The 20,201-nt window shown below is 42.6% G+C and overlaps 1 protein-coding gene across 1 annotated transcript in view; it reads left to right on the forward strand.

The window, feature by feature from the left end:
- CA8 (carbonic anhydrase 8) overlaps positions 1-20,201 on the forward strand; it is a 209,501-nt gene that overhangs the window by 126,182 nt on the left and 63,118 nt on the right. Inside the window, exon 4 of the mRNA XM_075316334.1 lies at positions 18,383-18,478. Coding sequence (XP_075172449.1) covers positions 18,383-18,478 — 96 coding nt within the window. The remainder of the gene's footprint in view (positions 1-18,382; positions 18,479-20,201) is intronic.

Here is a 20,201-nt window from a genome sequence, read left to right on the forward strand (position 1 = left end):
TCCCTCAGTATCTGGAGCACTGCTTCCTTTGTTTTATAAAAATGCAGTCGTGCCAGCGTGTCCCTGGGCAGAGTGGGGTCGATACCTTTAGGTTTAGGGATTCTATGAATTCTATCCACTATGAGATCTCTTTCTGTGTGTTCTGGGAGCAGTAGTTGGAGAAACTTGTGAAAGAAATCTGGCAGCTCTTTATCAGCTACTGACACAGGAATGCCGCTAATTTTAAGATTGTTCCTTCTGGATCTATCTTCCAGATCCCCAAGCTTGTTTTTCAGTATTCCCACCTCCTCCTCTAGTGCTGTGTTAGCATCAATCAGATCATTGTGTGACTGAGCAAGTTCGGCCATTTTAGACTCCACATGGTCTGTACGGTCCCCCAGTGATTTGATTTCCTCTTTAACTTCTTTAATCATGTTCTTAAGATCCCTGAAATCCTCCTGCAGTGATGACCTCAGAGAACTGAACATGGCTTGCAGCCTTTCGTCTGTGAGAGGAGTGCCTGTGACACTGCTTCCCAACCCTGTCTCTTCCTGGTGTAAGGGAGACACTGCAGCAGCAGACATCTTCTGAGGAGAGGGGGATCCCCTATCCCTGGGATAAAAGTCAGTAAGCTTTGCCGGGGGGCCAGATTTCTGGGGTCTACCCTTTGGCATACTGTGCAGGGGGGATTACTCACTGTTTCAGAGGAGAGTTCTCAGCGATTTGAAGCAGGTTTGAGCCAGTTTGTACAGCCACAGCACAGAGCTTCACTCTTAAGCAGCCATTGCCTTTAGCATGCAGGCCACACCCCTAGTTATCAGTACATTGAGAAAGGGGAGTTCAGACAAGTGAATTTCTGAAGTTAAAGACAAGCCTAGATTGTTTGTGTTCAAACTTGAGATGAAGTTGGAGAAACTTATGGGGTTTCCCTATCAAATAAAAAAAAACATCATTGATGTAACGTTACCAAAAAAAAATTATGCTGTCTGTATTATATGTAGATTCTTCACCAAATATGTAAGTTTCTTTCAACAAGCCCAGAAACAAAATAGCATGCAAGGGGGCACAGGGACACAGAAAGGAATTGCTCATTAATCAGCAATCGAGGAGTTCTAAAATGAACACATTATGTCTAGTAAATTTACAACCTGTCTCAGAAAAAATGTCACAGCTTCTAGACCTTTTGCATGAATAATGGAAAAGTATAGTGCTTCCACATCTATAATTCCAAGGATCATATAGGGTGCCAATTCAACATCTTCTAATTTTCTCAGATCTTAGTGCAGACACATAGTGTTTAAGAATTTGGTCAATGTAAAGACCTACATTCTGGGTTAAACTTCCAACTCCTGATACTATTGGCCTTCCTTTTAAGGGTAAAAGTCCCTTATAGATCTTAGACAGGCAAAAAAAGTTTGACATAATTTGATAGGTGGGGCACAGAAATTCAAATTAATTTTTGTCAATGACTTCACTAGGAAGTCCTACTCTAACAATCGTTGTCAGATGCTTAGTATACGAGGCCAGAGGGTTGAATTTTAGCTTTTTATATCCATTTTTGTCTATCAAGATATTATTTTACATGTGTTGGTATTGCTGCCAATCCATGATCACAGTATTTCCCCCTTTCTCAGGAGATTTTATTATTAAATTGTGATCCTTTTCGAGATTTTTTAACACACTCATCTTTTCTCTTGTAAGATTATGTCCCTATTCTTTGAAGAATGTAGGTCTTTTAGATATTTCGTTACTAATTGATCAAAGACATCAATTGTTGAAACATAATTGAGGGCTGGGGGCATCTGACTGATTTTTTACGTAGATCCAAGAATGGACCTTTACCACACTTATTAAAATCATTTTCCAAAAGGTTGAACAACAATCTGACATCAGAAAGAAGGTCGTCTGGTATCTCCAAACCCATACAAACAAATAAGGAATAACGTTTGGAACACCATTCTCGACCTCACAGCAGGGGCCAGGTTGTTGCTGGATGTCACACACAGCAACATCGCTAGCAACGTCACAAAAGTTGTTCGTTAGCAGCGATGTTGCTAGCGATGTTGCTTAGTGTGACGGGGCCTTTAAACGGGAAAGGACACGAATGACATCCTGACGATGAGTCTCCAGATCAGGAGAAAAAATCAGGATGTCGTCCAGATACACCACTACAGAGGATAACAGTAAATCCCTGAATACATCGTTTACGAAGTCCTGAAATACTGCGGGTGCATTACATAAACCAAAAGGCATGATGAGGTATTCATAGTGACCGTCTCGGGTGTTAAAAGCGGTCTTCCATTCGTCACCCTCTCGAATTCGTACCAAGTTATACGCACCCCGCAGATCCAACTTCGTAAAAACTTGAGCTCCCCTCAGTCTGTCAAAGAGCTCCGAAATTAAAGGTAACGGGTATTTGTTCTTTATTGTGATTGCGTTGAGACCCCTGTAATCTATGCAGGGACACAAATCACCCTCTTTCTTCCGAACAAAGAAAAACCCAGCTCCCGCGGGAGAGACAGACTTACGAATGAACCCATTCTCTAAACTCTCTCTTATATAGGTCGACATGGCCTCCGACTCAGGTATCGACAAGGGGTAAACCCTGCCCTTAGGTGGAACCGAACCTGGGATAAGGTCTTTGGCACAGTCATACGGCCTATGGGGGGGAAGAACCTCAGCACCCTGTTTGGAGAACACGTCAGCGAAATCCAAATAGGGTGTAGGTATGGGAGAGAGATCAGTTGATGCAACCGCAACGACCTTAGGTGGTAAGGGAAGACATCGGGACTGACATTTCGAACCCCAACTAATAATGCTGTCGGACTCCCAGTCAATGTGAGGAGCATGAGTCCGAAGCCATGGGAGACCCAGAAGGACGTCGTCTATACCCTCAGGCAAAACAAGAAAAGAAATCTCCTCTATGTGACCCTGAGACAGGGAAAGACGCAAGGGAACTGTCCTCAATGTAATGGAGTCAGACAACATAGTTCCATTAACAACACGGACAGGAATAGGCTCCTCTAACATGATAGAGGGAATATTGTGTCTCTTTACAAATCCTGAGGACACAAAAGTCCCGTCAGCTCCGGAATCCACAAAAGCCATAATAGGCCATGTATTCTCAGAGAATGAGAGCTGACCTGGGATACTACACTTAGAGGGTGCAGAAGACGTCTCTAGTAACCCCCCTCTAATGGTTACTAGGCCTGGGAGTTTCCCTGACGGCTAGGACACTTGTTGGCATAGTGCCCAGCCTGACGACATACGTAACATATAGGAGGACCAGACTTGCGTAGTCTGGAGGACGTATGACCTAACTCCATAGGAGTGGGAGATGTTTCAGATGCTGAGGAAGATGGTAGTGGACCCTCAACAACTGGAATAGCCTGATGCTTAGGGCGTGAGGAAGAGACCTCGAGTCTACGTTCCCTATGGCGTACGTCGATCCTCGTTGCTACTGTGATCAAGTGTTCCAGAGAAGCAGGGACCTCACGAGTAGCAAGAGCATCTTTGACATAGCCTGCCAACCCTCTCCAGAAGATAGGAATCAACACCTTCTCTGGCCAATCTAGTTCTGCCACCAGAGTTCTAAAAGCAATGGCATAAGAACTAGTGGATAATGAACCCTGAGATAGATCTAACAGTCTCAGGGCCGCATCATGGGTAACCTGCGGACCCATGAATACCACCTTAAGAGCATCAAGAAAGTCTTGATGTCTCAGAGTAACCACATCAGAGCGCTCCCATAGGGGAGTCGCCCATTCTAAGGCTTTGTCCTGAAGTAAGGAGATGATAAAGCCTACTCTGGACCTCTCCGTAGAGAAGCGAGAAGAGTTGACCTCTAGGTGTATCTGACACTGACTAATGAAACCACGACATGATCTGGCATCGCCAGAATATCTGTTTGGCAGAGCAAGTCGAGGATCATGTGCAGATGTCACCATGGTCTGAGGTTTATTCTCTATACTCTTGAGCCGTGACTCAAGTACTTGTATGTAACGGTGTAACTGCTGATATTCTGCCATAACTGCCAGACCCTTGGCTCAGTCCTAATGTTACAGGGCTATGGGGAGATAAGGTATGCACACCAGTGACTATGTAAGGGGAATACATGAAATAGCAGAAACTGGTGTGTGAATACTGACTTGAAAAATCCAATAGCTATATGTAAGAGTGAAAATGTGAAAAATGGAATCTGCATTACTGCCATGAACATATGAATCAAGAGAAATTTAACTACTGAATTGATCAATGCAATAGAGCCCCAACACTACGCCAAAGTATTTCTCTACGTTGGGGTCCCTAGCTTGTGTGTGTCCTCTCATGCAGTTAAAAAACTTACCGTGTATGGGAAGCTGAGACCCAGGCTATTTATGCGTATGATATGGATTGGCAATAGGTGTGGTTGGGGAGGGTTCACAAACGAAAAACTACTAACAATAAGGAATAATGTTTGGAACACCATTCTAAGTCTGAACTGGGTGCAAAAACCTAAAAAAACATCACTATGGGGAGATAAGGTATGCACACCAGTGACTATGTAAGGGGAATACATGAAATAGCAGAAACTGCTGTGTGAATACTGACTGGAATTTTTTTAGTTTTTTTTTAGTTTTCTTTTAGGTTTTTGCACCCAGTTCAGACTTAGAATGGTGTTCCAAACGTTATTCCTTATTTGTTAGTAGTTTTTCGTTTGTGAACCCTCCCCAACCACACCTATTGCCAATCCATATCATACGCATAAATAGCCTGGGTCTCAGCTTCCCATACACGGTAAGTTTTTTAACTGCATGAGAGGACACACACAAGCTAGGGACCCCAACGTAGAGAAATACTTTGGCGTAGTGTTGGGGCTCTATTGCATTGATCAATTCAGTAGCTAAATTTCTCTTGATTCATATGTTCATGGCAGTAATACAGATTCCATTTTTTCACATTTTCACTCTTACATATAGCTATTGGATTTTTCAAGTCAGTATTCACACAGCAGTTTCTGCTATTTCATGTATTCCCCTTACATAGTCACTGGTGTGCATACCTTATCTCCCCATACAAACCCATACAAAGGCATTTGCCTTTGTGTTTAAAATGTTTACTCCATTTGAGCTTTCTGTCAAATAGATGGAGATCCCGTATACCCTCGAACACTTTGAAGTCAGATGTGGGGACAAACAATAACCCTTTACTGATATTGCAGATTTACGCTGTGCTCAAGGTTTTTGATGAGGCATTTACAATATGTGAGGTTCCATGTTATTGTAATTGTTGGGGGGGGGGCCTGAATTGTTCCTGAGGGGGTAAGTATGATCTAGAAAAATTACCATTACCAAATCTTGCTGCCTTGCTGAGAAATAACATATATTGGTGGTATTGTATATACTTTGAGTAAGAGATTGGATAAATATCAAATGGACATTAACAGCTCATCTGATCTAAATTCTAGGTGAGTACATATATTACCATGCACATGTCTTTCAAATTCCTTATTACAGTCAGATAAGCGTTGCATTCTTTTCCTTCTTTTTTCTCCTTTGGGGGGGGCTATAATTTAGGCGAACTAGATTATATACCTTTATATATTAATATAAGAACATACGCTTTGGTGCAAAAAAAATTGATTCAGGTTCATTTACTTTTTCAATATTTTTAAGATTTGCATCTTCATTGTACTTTTTCAATAAAAACTTTGCACTTCCTTCATTTTTGGGCTCTTTTCCTATATTATATATAATTTGTTAAATATTTATTTTGCAGCTATTAGTGCTATTTATACACTCATCTCCCTTTCCCCTACATTACTTTGTTTTTCTATATAGCACAGAACTCTTTAATATTGATGGCCTCGATCTGCATATATCTCAATGGTAAGGATAGGCCATCAGTATCAAATTTCATTAGTTGCTTTGCTCACCCTCATCTGTACATGACTCCAAGAAAAAAATGTGTTGATCATTTTACCTTCTCTATTTCTCATGATTTTTCATCTTTGGGAATGCAGCCTGTAGCCATGGGCTTTATATGTTCTGGATATCATAATATGGGGTATTAGATCAGGGTTGGCCAGGAGAAGGGTAAGTAAGGCGGCCCATAAATCTTCACCATTAGAAGTACCTCTGAAATTAGAGACAGCTAGGCCCCCCTAGCCTGAAGTCCAGTCTTGGAGGATCGGTCCCCTGTTATCCTTTCACACCCTATAACAGTGTAATGCTGAAATTTTTTGTAGACCTCAGTTATTGTTATTCTTAATCTTTCTTGTATGTCAAACATTGCTTTTTTTCTATTCATTCTGCTATTATTTAGAGCCTTTATAACAGAAACCACCACAGTGCCTTATAACTGAGGAACAACTACAATGCCACCATAGGTGTTAGCAACATTGACAGGCAAGAGAGAAAGAGAAAAAAGAGAGCAAGAGAAGTGTCTGCAAAAGCCTTCTTTGGCTTTGCTTTTTTGTTTTGGGAATGTAGCAGTACTCTACATGGCTGCTTGCTTTCAGACCCAGGCCAACATCACTTTTAACTGTTTTTTATTATAAATCAGCCCTGAATATGTGATTAATGTACAATCCTGGCTTTCCGTTGTTTGACATGTAATGACATCTTTGTGACATTTATACACAATGCTTGCAAAACAAATAGTAGGCAAAAATATCTAGGCATTGGTGAGAATATTCGTGTTTTCACTGGCAAAAGATAAACCAAGTGTTGTAGGATGCATATAAAATCCAGAATGCGTAACTCAGTGGCTGTTTGTTTTTGTGATTCATGTAATGTGATGACTTCCTGTCTATGAAAGAAATTACTGAGAAAACAAAAACAAAATTGGCTGCAGGAAAACACATATATTCATATTGTGGTTTGGTAGCTCAGTTCCAGTGGGTTTTTATTTTAACTCTAAGTTTAAGATATTTTAAAATCCACCTAATTTTAGTTGGACTAATATTAGAAGCGCTCACGGTTATATTTTCATCAAGTAAACAGTCCTTGATGTTTTGAATTCTTTTTCTCTGTGGATACAAACTAATACACTTTTGTCATCATCAATTTTTTTTAGTGATTATCATTTTTTAAAGTTGTGAAACACAGCAGGGAATATAAGAATAAGTGTTATGTTTGTATGGCAACTCATTAGACATAAAAGTAAGACTCTAAAAAACTGCAACTGACCCTGCTGATTCCTGTACAAACTAGAGATCTTGACTCTGCAATCTCTAGAGTTTCCTGCAGGAGTTGGAATAGCTCTGTCCATAGACTAAATAATGGAAACTTGGGCCTGTTGTGCCTGATCGGCCGGTAAGTACTTCAAGTTCCTCCTAAGGAACCAGAGAGCAGAGCCGAGTGCAAATTACCTATGGCAGTTAAGGTGTACTGAAGTAGAAAGTGATCCCAGAGTGAGTAAGACAAATAAAATACAATAAAGGGTGAATATTGCTAAAGAATATGCTGCCTACTTACTAACAACAAACATAAAATAGGTGCAGAATAGACAACAAATAGCAGAGAGAGAAATTAAAGCTGGTCTTCCACTGACTTCAAGAACTAACAGTGTGGCGCCCCTGTGGTTGGGCGCTACAGGGGAATACAGCACCTTAAAATCAAGGTGCAGTGCCCTTTGGTCACAGGTTAAAGAGAGAGGAAATGCAGATTCTTATATTAGATTGAGTAACATTGACTCAGGAGCCCATACCTTCATATTCCTGGGACTGTTTATATAGTAGGTCCATAGGGGATGGAGCCTAGCTGAGCATGAGACGCGACGTGATTGACAGGATGACTGGGTGACAGTCAGTTAGCAGTCAATCAGTAAGGAGCGACAAGAAGAGACGAGAGTAAATTGATGAAGTAAAGAAGGGCTAGAAATAACTAGAGATGAGCGAACCGGTCGCGGTTCGGCTCGAGGTCGGTTCGCCGAACGGGGGTCCCGTTCGAGTTCGGTTCGTCGAACGTTCGACGGACCGAACTCGAACGTATAGGCTATAATGGGAGGCAATCACAAACACATAAAAATGCATGATAAATGTACACAAACAGTTAATAAACATTGCCATAACACTTACCGGTCCTCGCGATCCCTCCTGCACTCTGTCTCCTGCCGCTATTCCATCCGATGATCGCTGAATCCTCCCGGTGACCTGCACTGCCAGCAGAGAAGCAGGACCTATCGTGACGTCAAAATAGCCATGTGACCAGTCACGTGGCTATTATCTCATTGGCTACAGACTGGTCACATGACTATGACACGTCATGTAGGACCTGCGAGTGCATCTCTCCGGTACACGGTGCACATATGTGTATCGCCGTGTACCGGCGACATGCTCTAGCACACGGTCGACTCCCCGTTCCGTTAGGGACCGGCTGACACAGCCGGTCATTAACGGAGATCACCGTTGCCATAGCAACGCAGTTAGCGGTGACGTCACCGCTAACCGCGGCTCCGAGAGCACCGTTGCTATGGTAACGCGTCTGTCAGCGTTACCGCTAGCAGCCAGCACTGATCACTCACAGAGTGAAGGCTGCACGATTGTAGTGAGCATTGTAGTGAGGATGGAGGTTCCCCAGCCCCAAGTGATGCCCCTCACTACAATCGTCACTACTACTACACTAGAAAGAAAGCAGACAGAAGAGCAGGGTCGTGGAGGGCTGACAGGGGTAATAAAGATGGAGTCTCTAATGTGTCTGTGTATTTATTTCTATTAAAGTATTTTTTCTCTGTGTGGTGTCTTTTTTTTAACCCTTTATTGGAGATTCTTAATGGCCGGGTCAAACGTGCCTGACATTAAGAATCTCTGGCTTAATACTGGCTGGTAAAACAAAGCCAGTATTAACTCATGATTACCCAACAAGCCACCCGGCTCCAGGGCTGTTGGAAGAGTTGGATACAGCGCCAGATGATGGCGCTTCTATGAGAGCGCCATTTTCTGGGACGGCTGCGGACTGAAATCCGCAGCAGAGGCGCCCACAAACCTCGGGCTAACCTGTGCTGCGGATTCCAGTCCCCAGCTGCCTAGTTGTACCCGGCTGGACACAAAAATAGGGCGAAGCCCACGTCATTTGTTTTTTAATTATTTCATGAAATAAGTGAAATAATTAAAAAAAAACGGGCTTCCCTATATTTTTGGTTCCCAGCCGGGTACAAATAGGCAACTGGGGGTTGGAGGCAGCCCGTGGCTGCCTGCTGTACCTGGCTAGCATACAAAAATATGGCGAAGCCCACATCATTTTTTTGGTGGGCAAAAAACTTCTGCATACAGTCCTGGATGGAGTATGCTGAGCCTTGTAGTTCTGCAGCTGCTGTCTGCTCTTCTCCATACAGACAGACAGCAGCTGCAGAACTACAAGGCTCAGCATACTCCATCCAGGACTTTTTTGCCCCCTGAAAAAATTATGTGGGCTTCGCCATATTTTTGTATGCTAGCCAGGTACAGCAGGCAGGTACGGCTGCCCCCAACCCCCAGTTGCCTATTTGTACCCGGCTGGGAACCAAAAATAAAGGGAAGCCCTTTTTATATTATTTCATGAATTTCATGAAATAATTAGAAAACAAATGACGTAGGCTTTGCCCCATTTTTGTGTCCAGCCAGATACAACTAGGCAGCTGGGGATTGGAATCCGCACCACCGGTTGGCCTGAGCTTTCTGGGCCCCACTGCTGCGAATTGCAGTCTGCAGCCGCCTCAGAAAATGGCATTTTCATAGAAGCGCCATCTTCTGGCGCTGTATCCAACTCTTCCAGCACCTGCCTGCTATACCTGGCTAGCATACAAAAATATGGCGAAGCTCACGTCCTTTTTTTGTAGTTTTTTGGCAAAAAAAATAAAAAATGCTTCCCTGGATTTTCCATTGCCAGTGAAGGTAACACCAAGCAGTGGGGGTTAGGAGCCAGTAGCTGCTTGGATTACCCTTAGCTAGCAATACAAAAAATGCAGCGGGAGCCCATATATATTTTTTTTAATTATTTATTTAAATAACTAAAAATAAAATGGGCTTCCCTGTATTTTGATTGCTAGACATCACAGTGCTGTAAAAATAAATCTTTAAAAAAATGACGTAGCGCTCCGCGGTATTTTTGATTCTCAGCGCAGATAAAGCAGACAGCTATGGGTTGCCACCCCCATCTGCCTGCCGTTACCTTGGTTGGCAATCAAAATACAGGGAAGCCCATTAATTTTTTCTATTTAAAAAATAGTTAAAAAAAAAAAATTACGTTGGGTCCCCCCATTTTTGATAGCCAGCTAGGGTAAAGCAGACGGCTGTAGCCTGAAAACCACAGCTGGCAGCTTTACCGTGGTTGGGGATCCAATGTGGAGGTCCCCTCAGGCTCTTTTTTATAATTATTTTATAAATATTAATAATTACACAATAAAAGTAGGGTCCCCCCCAAATTGGATCACCAGCCAAGGTAAAGCGGACAGCTGTGGTCTGGTATTCTCAGGGTGGGAAGGTCCATAGTTATTGGGCCTTCACAGCCTAAAAATAGCAGGCCGCAGGCACCCCAGACGTGGCGCATCCACTAGATGCGCCAATCCTGGCGCTTCACCCCAGCTCATCCCGTGCCCTGGTGCAGTGGCAAACGGGGTAATAAATCGGGTTGATACTAGCTGTAAAGTCACCTGAGATCAAGCCCAGCAGTTTGTGATGTCATGGCGTCTATTAGATACCCAACATCATAAACTGTCAGTACTAACAAAAACAAAAAATTGACAAAAGAAATTTATTTGAAAAAACAGTCCCCAAAACATTTCCTCTTTCACCAATTTATTGTAAGAAAAAAAATAAAGGGGTCCCACGACGACTCTGGACCGTCTAGAATATGGGGGGAGACACTCAGGGAACGTATCCCCCATTTTCTAGGAGTGCGGACCCTTCATGTGAGGAGTGTGGGTGCAATGAATCTGCACTCACTCTCCCCGGGTCCACAGCAGCAGAGTCCATGTCGTAATGGTTGCTACCAAAGCTGCAATGCCCTGCTCATGAGGTAAGGGCATGCCTAATCAGGAGAACTACTGTAGAGGAAGCTCTGCTCACTGGTATATAGGTGCTCAGAGGTAATAATAGATAAAATTAGTGAGTAACCTCGGCACTCTATATCTCCCAGACTAAGTCAGTAAGTCACAATGGATAGTAATGCAAAATCACTCTTTATTGGTCCGTATTAAGAAATTTTTTTTTTCATAAGCATATATGTTTTTGTCCAAAACAAGTTACAAATGACGTTTCGGCCTGAGCCTTCGTCAGATTGGACTTATCTGCATGTAATCATGAAAAATGACAATAATCAGTATCACATAAGAGTGAGAGAACAATAACATAAACTCGAACAATGTAGAGGTACAATTGGGATGCAGCAAAAAAATTGCAACACAGCAAGAAATGAAACACATGATACAAATGTCATAATACAGTACAAGGACAATATAGTAATGACAAATATGGGGTCAGAGTAGGCTTAGACAGCTCTGGTACGAAAGAGATGTCAATCATAAAGTAACATGTGCAGTAGGTGTAGAGCTACAGTATGCATGGCAGAGCTAATGGGTAGACTGACCATAGAAAAAGAACGGAGAAAAAGTGGAGAAAAAGTGGAGAAAAAGTGGAGCATAAGAGGAGAAAAAGTGGACAAAAAGTGGAGAAAAAAGTGGAGAAAAAAGTGGAGAAAAAGTGGAGAAAAAGTGGAGAAAAAGTGGAGAAAAAGTGGAGCATAAGAGGAGAAAAAGTGGAGAAAAAGTGGAGAAAAAAGTGGAGAAAAAAGTGGAGAAAAAGTGGAGAAAAAGTGGAGAAAAAGTGGAGCATAAGAGGAGAAAAAGTGGAGAAAAAAGTGGAGAAAAAGTGGAGAAAAAGTGGAGAAAAAGTGGAGAAAAAGTGGAGCATAAGAGGAGAAAAAGTGGAGAAAAAGTGGAGAAAAAAGTGGAGAAAAAGTGGAGAAAAAGTGGAGAAAAAGTGGAGAAAAAGTGGAGCATAAGAGGAGAAAAAGTGGAGAAAAAAGTGGAGAAAAAGTGGAGAAAAAGTGGAGAAAATGTGGAGCATAAGAGGAGAAAAAGTGGAGAAAAAGTGGAGAAAAAAGTGGAGAAAAAGTGGAGCATAAGAGGAGAAAAAGTGGAGAAAAAAGTGGAGAAAAAGTGGAGAAAAAGTGGAGAAAAAAGTGGAGAAAAAGTGGAGAAAAAGTGGAGCATAAGAGGAGAAAAAGTGGAGAAAAAGTGGAGAAAAAAGTGGAGAAAAAAGTGGAGAAAAAGTGGAGCATAAGAGGAGAAAAAGTGGAGAAAAAAGTGGAGAAAAAGTGGAGAAAAAGTGGAGAAAAAGTGGAGAAAAAGTGGAGCATAAGAGGAGAAAAAGTGGAGAAAAAGTGGAGAAAAAGTGGAGAAAAAGTGGAGCATAAGAGGAGAAAAAGTGGAGATTAAGAGGAGAAAAAGTAGAGAAAAAGTGGAGCATAAGAGGAGAAAAAGTGGAGCATAAGAGGAGAAAAAGTGGAGAAAAAAGTGGAGAAAAACTGGAGAAAAAGTGGAGAAAAAAGTGGAGAAAAAGTGGAGAAAAAGTGGAGCATAAGAGGAGAAAAAGTGGAGAAAAAGTGGAGAAAAAAGTGGAGAAAAAAGTGGAGAAAAAGTGGAGAAAAAGTGGAGAAAAAGTGGAGCATAAGAGGAGAAAAAGTGGAGAAAAAAGTGGAGAAAAAGTGGAGAAAAAGTGGAGAAAAAGTGGAGCATGAGAGGAGAAAAAGTGGAGATTAAGAGGAGAAAAAGTGGAGAAAAAGTGGAGCATAAGAGGAGAAAAAGTGGAGCATAAGAGGAGAAAAAGTGGAGAAAAAGTGGAGAAAAAAGTGGAGAAAAAGTGGAGCATAAGAGGAGAAAAAGTGGAGAAAAAGTGGAGAAAAAGTGGAGAAAAAGTGGAGCATAAGAGGAGAAAAAGTGGAGATTAAGAGGAGAAAAAGTAGAGAAAAAGTGGAGCATAAGAGGAGAAAAAGTGGAGCATAAGAGGAGAAAAAGTGGAGAAAAAAGTGGAGAAAAACTGGAGAAAAACTGGAGAAAAAGTGGAGAAAAAGTGGAGCATAAGAGGAGAAAAAGTGGAGAAAAAGTGGAGAAAAAAGTGGAGAAAAAAGTGGAGAAAAAGTGGAGAAAAAGTGGAGCATAAGAGGAGAAAAAGTGGAGAAAAAGTGGAGAAAAAGTGGAGAAAAAGTGGAGAATAAGAGGAGAAAAAGTGGAGAAAAAGTGGAGAAGAAGAGGAGAAAAAGTGGAGAATAAGTGGAGAAAAAAATGGAGAAAAAGTGGAGAAAAAGTGGAGAAAAAGTGGAGAAAAAATGGAGAAAAAGTGGAACACCCTTTGGTACCTTTCATGTGGCACTAAGGGGTGCTTAGCTTTGTATTTAGCCAAAAAAATGAAAAAAAAATGACGTAGGGTTCCCCCTAGTTTTGTAGCCAGCTAGGGTAAAGCAGACGGCTGCAGCCTGCAGACCACAGCTGGCAACCTCACCTTGGCTGGTAATCCAAAACTGAGGGCACCCCACGCTGTTATTTTAAATTAAATAAATAATTTAAAAAAAAAACACGTAGGGGTCCCCCAAAATTGGATCACCAGCCAAGGTAAAGCAGACAGCTGGGGCCTGATATTCTCAGACTAGGGAGGTCCATGGTTATTGGAATCTCCCCAGCCTAAAAATAGCAGGCCGCAGCCGCCCCAGAAGTGGCGCATCCATTAGATGTGCCAATCCTGGTGCTTCGCCCCAGCTCATCCCGCGCCCTGGTGCGTTGGCAAACGGGGTAATATATGGGGTTAATACCAGGTGTGTAATGTCACCTGGCATCAAGCCCTGGGGTTGGTGAGGTCAGGCGTCTATCAGATACCCGACATCACCAACCCAGTCAGTAATAAAAAAAAATAGACGACAAACACATTTTTATTTGAAAAAACACTCCCCAAAACATTCCCTCTTTAACCAATTTATTAGATTGAAAAACAAATCCAGGTCTGGTGTAATCCAAGGGGTTGCCATGACGATCCACACTGTCCCAGTCAATGAAGAGCAGGATGTTCCCCATTGGCTGGGAGAGCAGTGCAGTGACCTGAGCTAACATCAATGGGTCAGCTCAGGTCACTGCAGGGCATGACAAGTGCTGCTGTCAGCGAGGTACATTACCTGCGCTGATCTCCAGCACACTGACAGCCCCTGTCACTGAGGTCAATGACCGGCGCCTTCACATCAAGTATCGCGAGAGGTCCGTGACGTCACCGCTAGTCAGTCTCGGGTCGGAAGCGAGAGGTGATGTGACAAGCGGCGGCCATGGAGGACAGTGACAGCGCTGAGGTCGGGATGGCGGGACTTCATCACCGCAGGTAAGCCGAGCGGGGGGGGGGGATGTGTGTGTGTGTGTGTGTGTGTGTGTATGTATGTGTACATGCCGCAGGCAGGAGGGGGCGGAGTGAGCTTGAGCTGAGCGGGAAAGTGTGGGCTTCCTGCACGTAACTAAGATAAACATCGGGTTACTAACCAAAGCGCTTTGCTTGGATACCCGATGTTTATCTTGGTTACCAGCTTGTGGCAGGCTGCCAGCGATGGCTCCTGCACACTGTAGCTGTAAAAAGCCCTGCTTTTTGCTGCTAGAACCGTTCTCGAACATATCTAGAACTATCGAGCTTTTAGCAAAAAGCTCGAGTTCTAGTTCGATCTCGAACAGCCCAAAAATCACTCGAACCTAGAACTGGAGAACCACGAACCACGAACCGCGCTCAACTCTAGAAATAACATAGGCCCTAGGTCCCGAGCAAGGGTACCCCAAAAGAATAGAAAGACACAGGAAAAGGGGTAACCCAGACGGAAAGGGGATTCTTTAGGTCTGGCGAAAGCCGGCTGAAGAGTTCAAGTCGACACCGGTATAACGGAACCGAGGAGGTTTGTCAGGTTTATCCCCAAACCATTGACCGTTAACCTGGGATCTTAAATAAGAGGAGGCCCGGTACCCATCAAGAGTCTGACTACTAACCCCAAGCCAAGTTCACGATGCTGTTGCGGGCTAGATAAAGAAATCGTGCAGCATCAGACCCCTGGTAAAACCAGGGACGAGACGAGTGGGTTAAAGAGAGAGTCACAGAGCCCTCAGAGCAGGGACCGAGAAAGAGACAAAGAAAGGTTACCTCAGAGAGAGACTCTGTCATTAAATCTCCTCCGAAACTTGTGACAATTGGCCTTCTGGTAACCGAACTGTTTTTGCTGTGTACTGTGCGAAACAAATCAGATGCTAGTAAAAAGGACTTGTTTGAGCTGATGTGGACTTGGTGTGTCGTCTCTCTGCCGTTCGACAGGACCCTGCGACGTCAGAGAAGAAGGCAGCCATCACCGCTCGGTCGCTTCCTTCCTGGTCAGCGACCCACCGCCCTGAGGTAAAACAGCTCCAACTGTGGGGAGCTGGGAGGTCTTAAGCTGCCGTCACCATCGCCTCAGAGGCCGGCCGCGGGCAGCGCTGGTATATCCCGCTTACCAGACACCACAGGTGGCGTCATGTTTATCCCCAAAATCATCCCTGTACCCCATTCCCCAGCCGCAGAGTGAGTGCCCAGGGCACGAAGCCGGGACCGACCACCTGTGATAACCCCATTGAGAGTAATGTAGCCGTAATCCTGGTGCCAGAGTACCCCTACTGAAAACCCTGATGGTTGACTCAACAGCAATATAGCTAGACTTCAAAATAAAATTATCACTAACAGAAAATACTAGCAGGAGGAAAGCATTTAAAGCCACACCTGAAAGGTGATTGGGCAAGCAAATGAGTAAATTAATATACCTGTTACTCTAGAAAAACTAATGCTAAGATAATAGAAACTAAACCCCAAAGAAAAGGTGTACCTGCTGTGGTCCAGCAGACAGAGAAACCAACCCCAGACTACAGATTCAAGGGTTTTAATCCTGACACATGACAGTACCCCTCTTCAATGAGGGGCCACTGAACACACAGAGATCCCCAATCGCTGACGCCATTGACATAACTTTCTTGCTAGGTGATCCACATTCAAATATGTTGCATCAACCCAGGAATTATCTTCTGGATCAAAACCCTTAGGGGTACTTTGCACATTGTGACATAGCTAGCATCGGCTAGCGATGCCGAGCACGATAGTACCCGTCCCAGTTGCACATGCGATATCTTCACACGCACTTACCTGCACTGCGACGTCGCTCTGGCCGGCGACCCCCCTCCTTCCTAAGGGGACGGGGCGTGCAGCGTCACAGCGCCATCACACGACAGGCGGCCAATAGAAGCGGAGGGGCGGAGATGAGCGGGACGTAAACAACCCGCCCACCTCCTTCCTTCCGCATAGCCGGTGGAGGCAGGTAAGGAGATGTTCCTCGCTCCTGCGGCTTCACACACAGCGATGTGTGCTGCCGCAGGAACAAGGAACAACATCGTATCTCCTATTGGTGCGACATTATGAAAATGACTGACGCTACACAGATCACCGATTTTTGACGCTTTTGCGATCGTTTATCGGCGCATCTAGGCTTTACACTTTGCGACGTTGTTACCGGCGCTGGATGTGCGTCACTTTCGATTTGACCCTGACGATATCGCAGTAGCGATGTCGCAGCGTGCAACGTACCCCTTACATTTAACAAGAAACTGGAGGCGATGTGTGACATGTCTGGAACCCAAAACTCATTCCACCTCATACTCCTTGTCTTCCTCCAAGTCAACTTCAATGATATCCTGAGGACCCTGCATCCCTTCAAAATTTTTAAAAAGAGAGGAATGGATGAAATCATTAATTGTCCATGCAATTTGGACAGTCACAGGATTAACAATTTTAATTACCTTACAAAGACTAACAAATTTAGTAGCAAGTTTCCTCGATGAAACATTTAGACGGAGATTGTTTTTGAGGATAACCACACAAAATCCCCTACCTTAAAAATAGGAGCACTCCTACGTTTGCGGTTTGCAATGGTTTACCAGGTGTGTTTACTCTGAAACATTGCAGCATTTCAGAGAAAAACATGGATGCTAAAGCCAGTCTGGGACCATGCCATTGACATGACTAGCCCAAGAGGCCAGTCCCTAATCACTTCTCCGGGCCCTGCTCCCCATGAGTTACTGGTTTCTCCCTATTCTCACACATATAAAAGGAACCTGTCACTTAAGGGAAGCATGGCAGAGAAATTTTTCAAGGAAACTGCCTCATGGACTAGTCTCTTGAGCAGCATGATCTCCATCTAACTATTAAATGTATGTTTTCTCTTAAGAAGGTGTCTGGCTATAGTGCTGAAAGTGAGTAAGAATATTTTCATCTCATGGACAAGTATTGGGAATATCATTCCAACCACTGGAATACCCAAATGGAATCAATTACATATCAACAAACCAAAAAAAATCAAAGCCAAAAAATGAAAATTCAGAATTTTTATTAAATAGATAAAAGCATAAATCAAAAAAGTGTGTCCAAAATACATAATACACAATTACAGTAATGTGATGAAGTAGTCAAGTGAGGATCCCAGTGGGGGGCTCATAAATAGCACTCAGAATAACCATGAAAAGTAATAGTAAGGTTTGTCATATACAATTGGTGCAGATCAAGATGAGACATGGACAAGTGGCATAAACTGTCTAAATACACTGATAGTCAGTGGTTAGTATGATTACCGTAACTGGAAGATAGAATTAAATGCCAATAGACCATTAGCCATCCATAGGAGTAAAAAGATGTAAAAAAATTCCTTGGGAATAATGAAATCATCCAGTTTGGCAGGAGAATGTAATCAAGTGCCAAACTATAATCAGACCTAAAGAGGCACACAAAAACTTTCACCCCATGTAAGGGGAAAAAGAAAGAAGATTACGCTGCAAAAGCTTAGTCCAACCAAAACACCCCATCACAAAAATAAATAATGAAATATAAAGGACTAACCCTCCATGGCAGAGTCTCATTAATACAGTGCGAGGGGGAGAAAGGTTAAAGACAAGGTAATTGAGGACTATTGCAGAGTGACAATGCACCAAAATGACATGACAGTAAAATATCCATCGCATGGTTAATGGGAATGAAAGGTATTACCCATAGTAATGCTGAGTCAGAGCCGCCACACTTCCCTGACAAACGTTTCGCCTGCTGCTTTATCGAAGGGGGCACTGTACTGAAAGTGAGACAGCTGGGAGAAAGCACATTTTATTTTTCAGCTTCAGCTGCAGGCTACAGTCACCACTCACAACACTCAGACTCTTTTACTTTAAGGCAATTTTCTATTATTTGATGGAGTTTTAAATTGGTTGGCTTAAAAGTGTAGGTAAGGTGTGGAACTGTATCTTGGAAAAAAACGAGACTTTTTTTCTAACCCCAATTAAGCACAAGTCAGTTTTGTAAAAAAAAAAAAAAATGGTTTAAACATAACACATAACAGATGCACTAATACTTTTGTTTTCTTCTCAGCTCCATCTTATCCATTGGAACTCTACTTTATACAGGAATGTGGAGGAAGCCTTGGGGCAAGTACATGGGATTGCTATAATTTCCTTATTTGTACAGGTAATTGTGTTTACTTATCATTTTTGTCTTTTGCTTATACCATGTTTGCTGCTTGGGTTCACACAAGCAAATTTCACAGTCCGTATATGGACTGCAGTGCCCGGACTGACTGCAGGTCTCTGAACCCAAATTTACATATGAAGCTGTAAATTCGGGTCTGTAGACCTGCAGTCAGACTGGGGTATGCCAATTGTTAAAAGTATATCTAAATATTTCCAATTTTACTAAATATCTTTATCACGCAACAATGTAGCAAAAATGTACGGTAATCTTTAATTTATGGATTACCTTATTGCTACATTTTGTGTAATAAAGGTATTTAGTATTTTTTTATAATTAAATGTATTTTATTTATTTTAGTTATTCAGTTTACTATATTTTGGAGTACCCCGCTATGTTGCAAACTGCATGCTTACTTTGGAGCCATTTTCTAGAATATTTTATATTTGGAACCATTTTCTGGAATATTTCAGTAGCACTAATGGGCAATGTAATTTACACTATTAGGGTAAGGTTCCACTTGCATATAGCTTCAAATGCAAGAGTATCGGAAGCGATATGCTAATGACCCTCTTCTGTAAGCATCAACCGAGGGTCATGCAACTATAATCTGATCTTGCAATCAGATCACAGGTTTGGAGAAGGAGGAAGCACTGTCTTCCCATCTCCTTCCCAGCCTGTTTCTGAGTACATCACACTGCACCCAGATTACATGCGAGTGCAGTGCAATGTTTCACACGCTCCCATAGACTTGTATGGGTGCATGAGTCGAGACTCGCAGCCAAATGCAGCATGCTGCGATTCATTCTACATGCTGTTATGGCATGAAAAATCAATCACAGATGGACACTGCCCCATAGTTTAGCACTAGAGTTAGAGCAATCCGATGTTTTATCGGATTGCACTCGTCCGTGCACAACGTAAGTGTAACGGAGGCCTTAGTGGAATCTCTGTGTTTACCAATAGGGGCTGTACATAAGAAGTAAATTGCATTTTCTTAGTCCTACTGAACAACCCAAAAAATCTGATATAAGGCCCTACATGTAACATTATTCCCAGATATAGGGTTCATTTTCTCCAAATTATTTATGGACATTTATATACCAAGATATCTTGCACCATACAGATTGTTTTTCATGGTTGTATAGAAGATTTTTATTATCTTATACACCTGCTGGAAATTATGTTTCCTTGGTCAAAACTTAGGCCCTTAAATGCTTAAATCTACAGTGATTAATTATCTTTTTTTCTGGCACGTCATCGATGGGCATCTCACCACTCTACATGTAGTTGCTACTGGGCATGCAGATAGTGGGGAAAATAAGAATTTGATACACTGCCCATTTTGCAGATTTTCCCACCTACAAAGATTGAAGAGTTCTGTAATTTTTATCATAGGTACACTTCAACTGTGACAGAAAGAATAAAAAAAAAAATCCAGAAAATCAGATTGTATGATTTTTACATAATTTGCCTTTTATTGCATGAAATAAGTATTTGATACAATAGAAAAACAGAACTTAGTATTTCGTACAGAAACCTTTGTTTGCAATTTCAGAAGTCAGACGTTTCCTGTGGTTCTTGACCAAGTTTACCCACACTGCAGCAGGGATTTTGACCCACTCCATACAGATCTTCTCCAGATCTTTCAGGTTTCAGGGCTGTCACTGGGCAATATTGAGTTTCAGCTCCCTCCAAAGATGTTCTATGGGGTTCAGGACTG

This window comes from Anomaloglossus baeobatrachus, chromosome 6 (assembly GCF_048569485.1).
Source record: "Anomaloglossus baeobatrachus isolate aAnoBae1 chromosome 6, aAnoBae1.hap1, whole genome shotgun sequence".
NCBI classification, from domain to species: Eukaryota; Metazoa; Chordata; class Amphibia; order Anura; family Aromobatidae; genus Anomaloglossus; species Anomaloglossus baeobatrachus.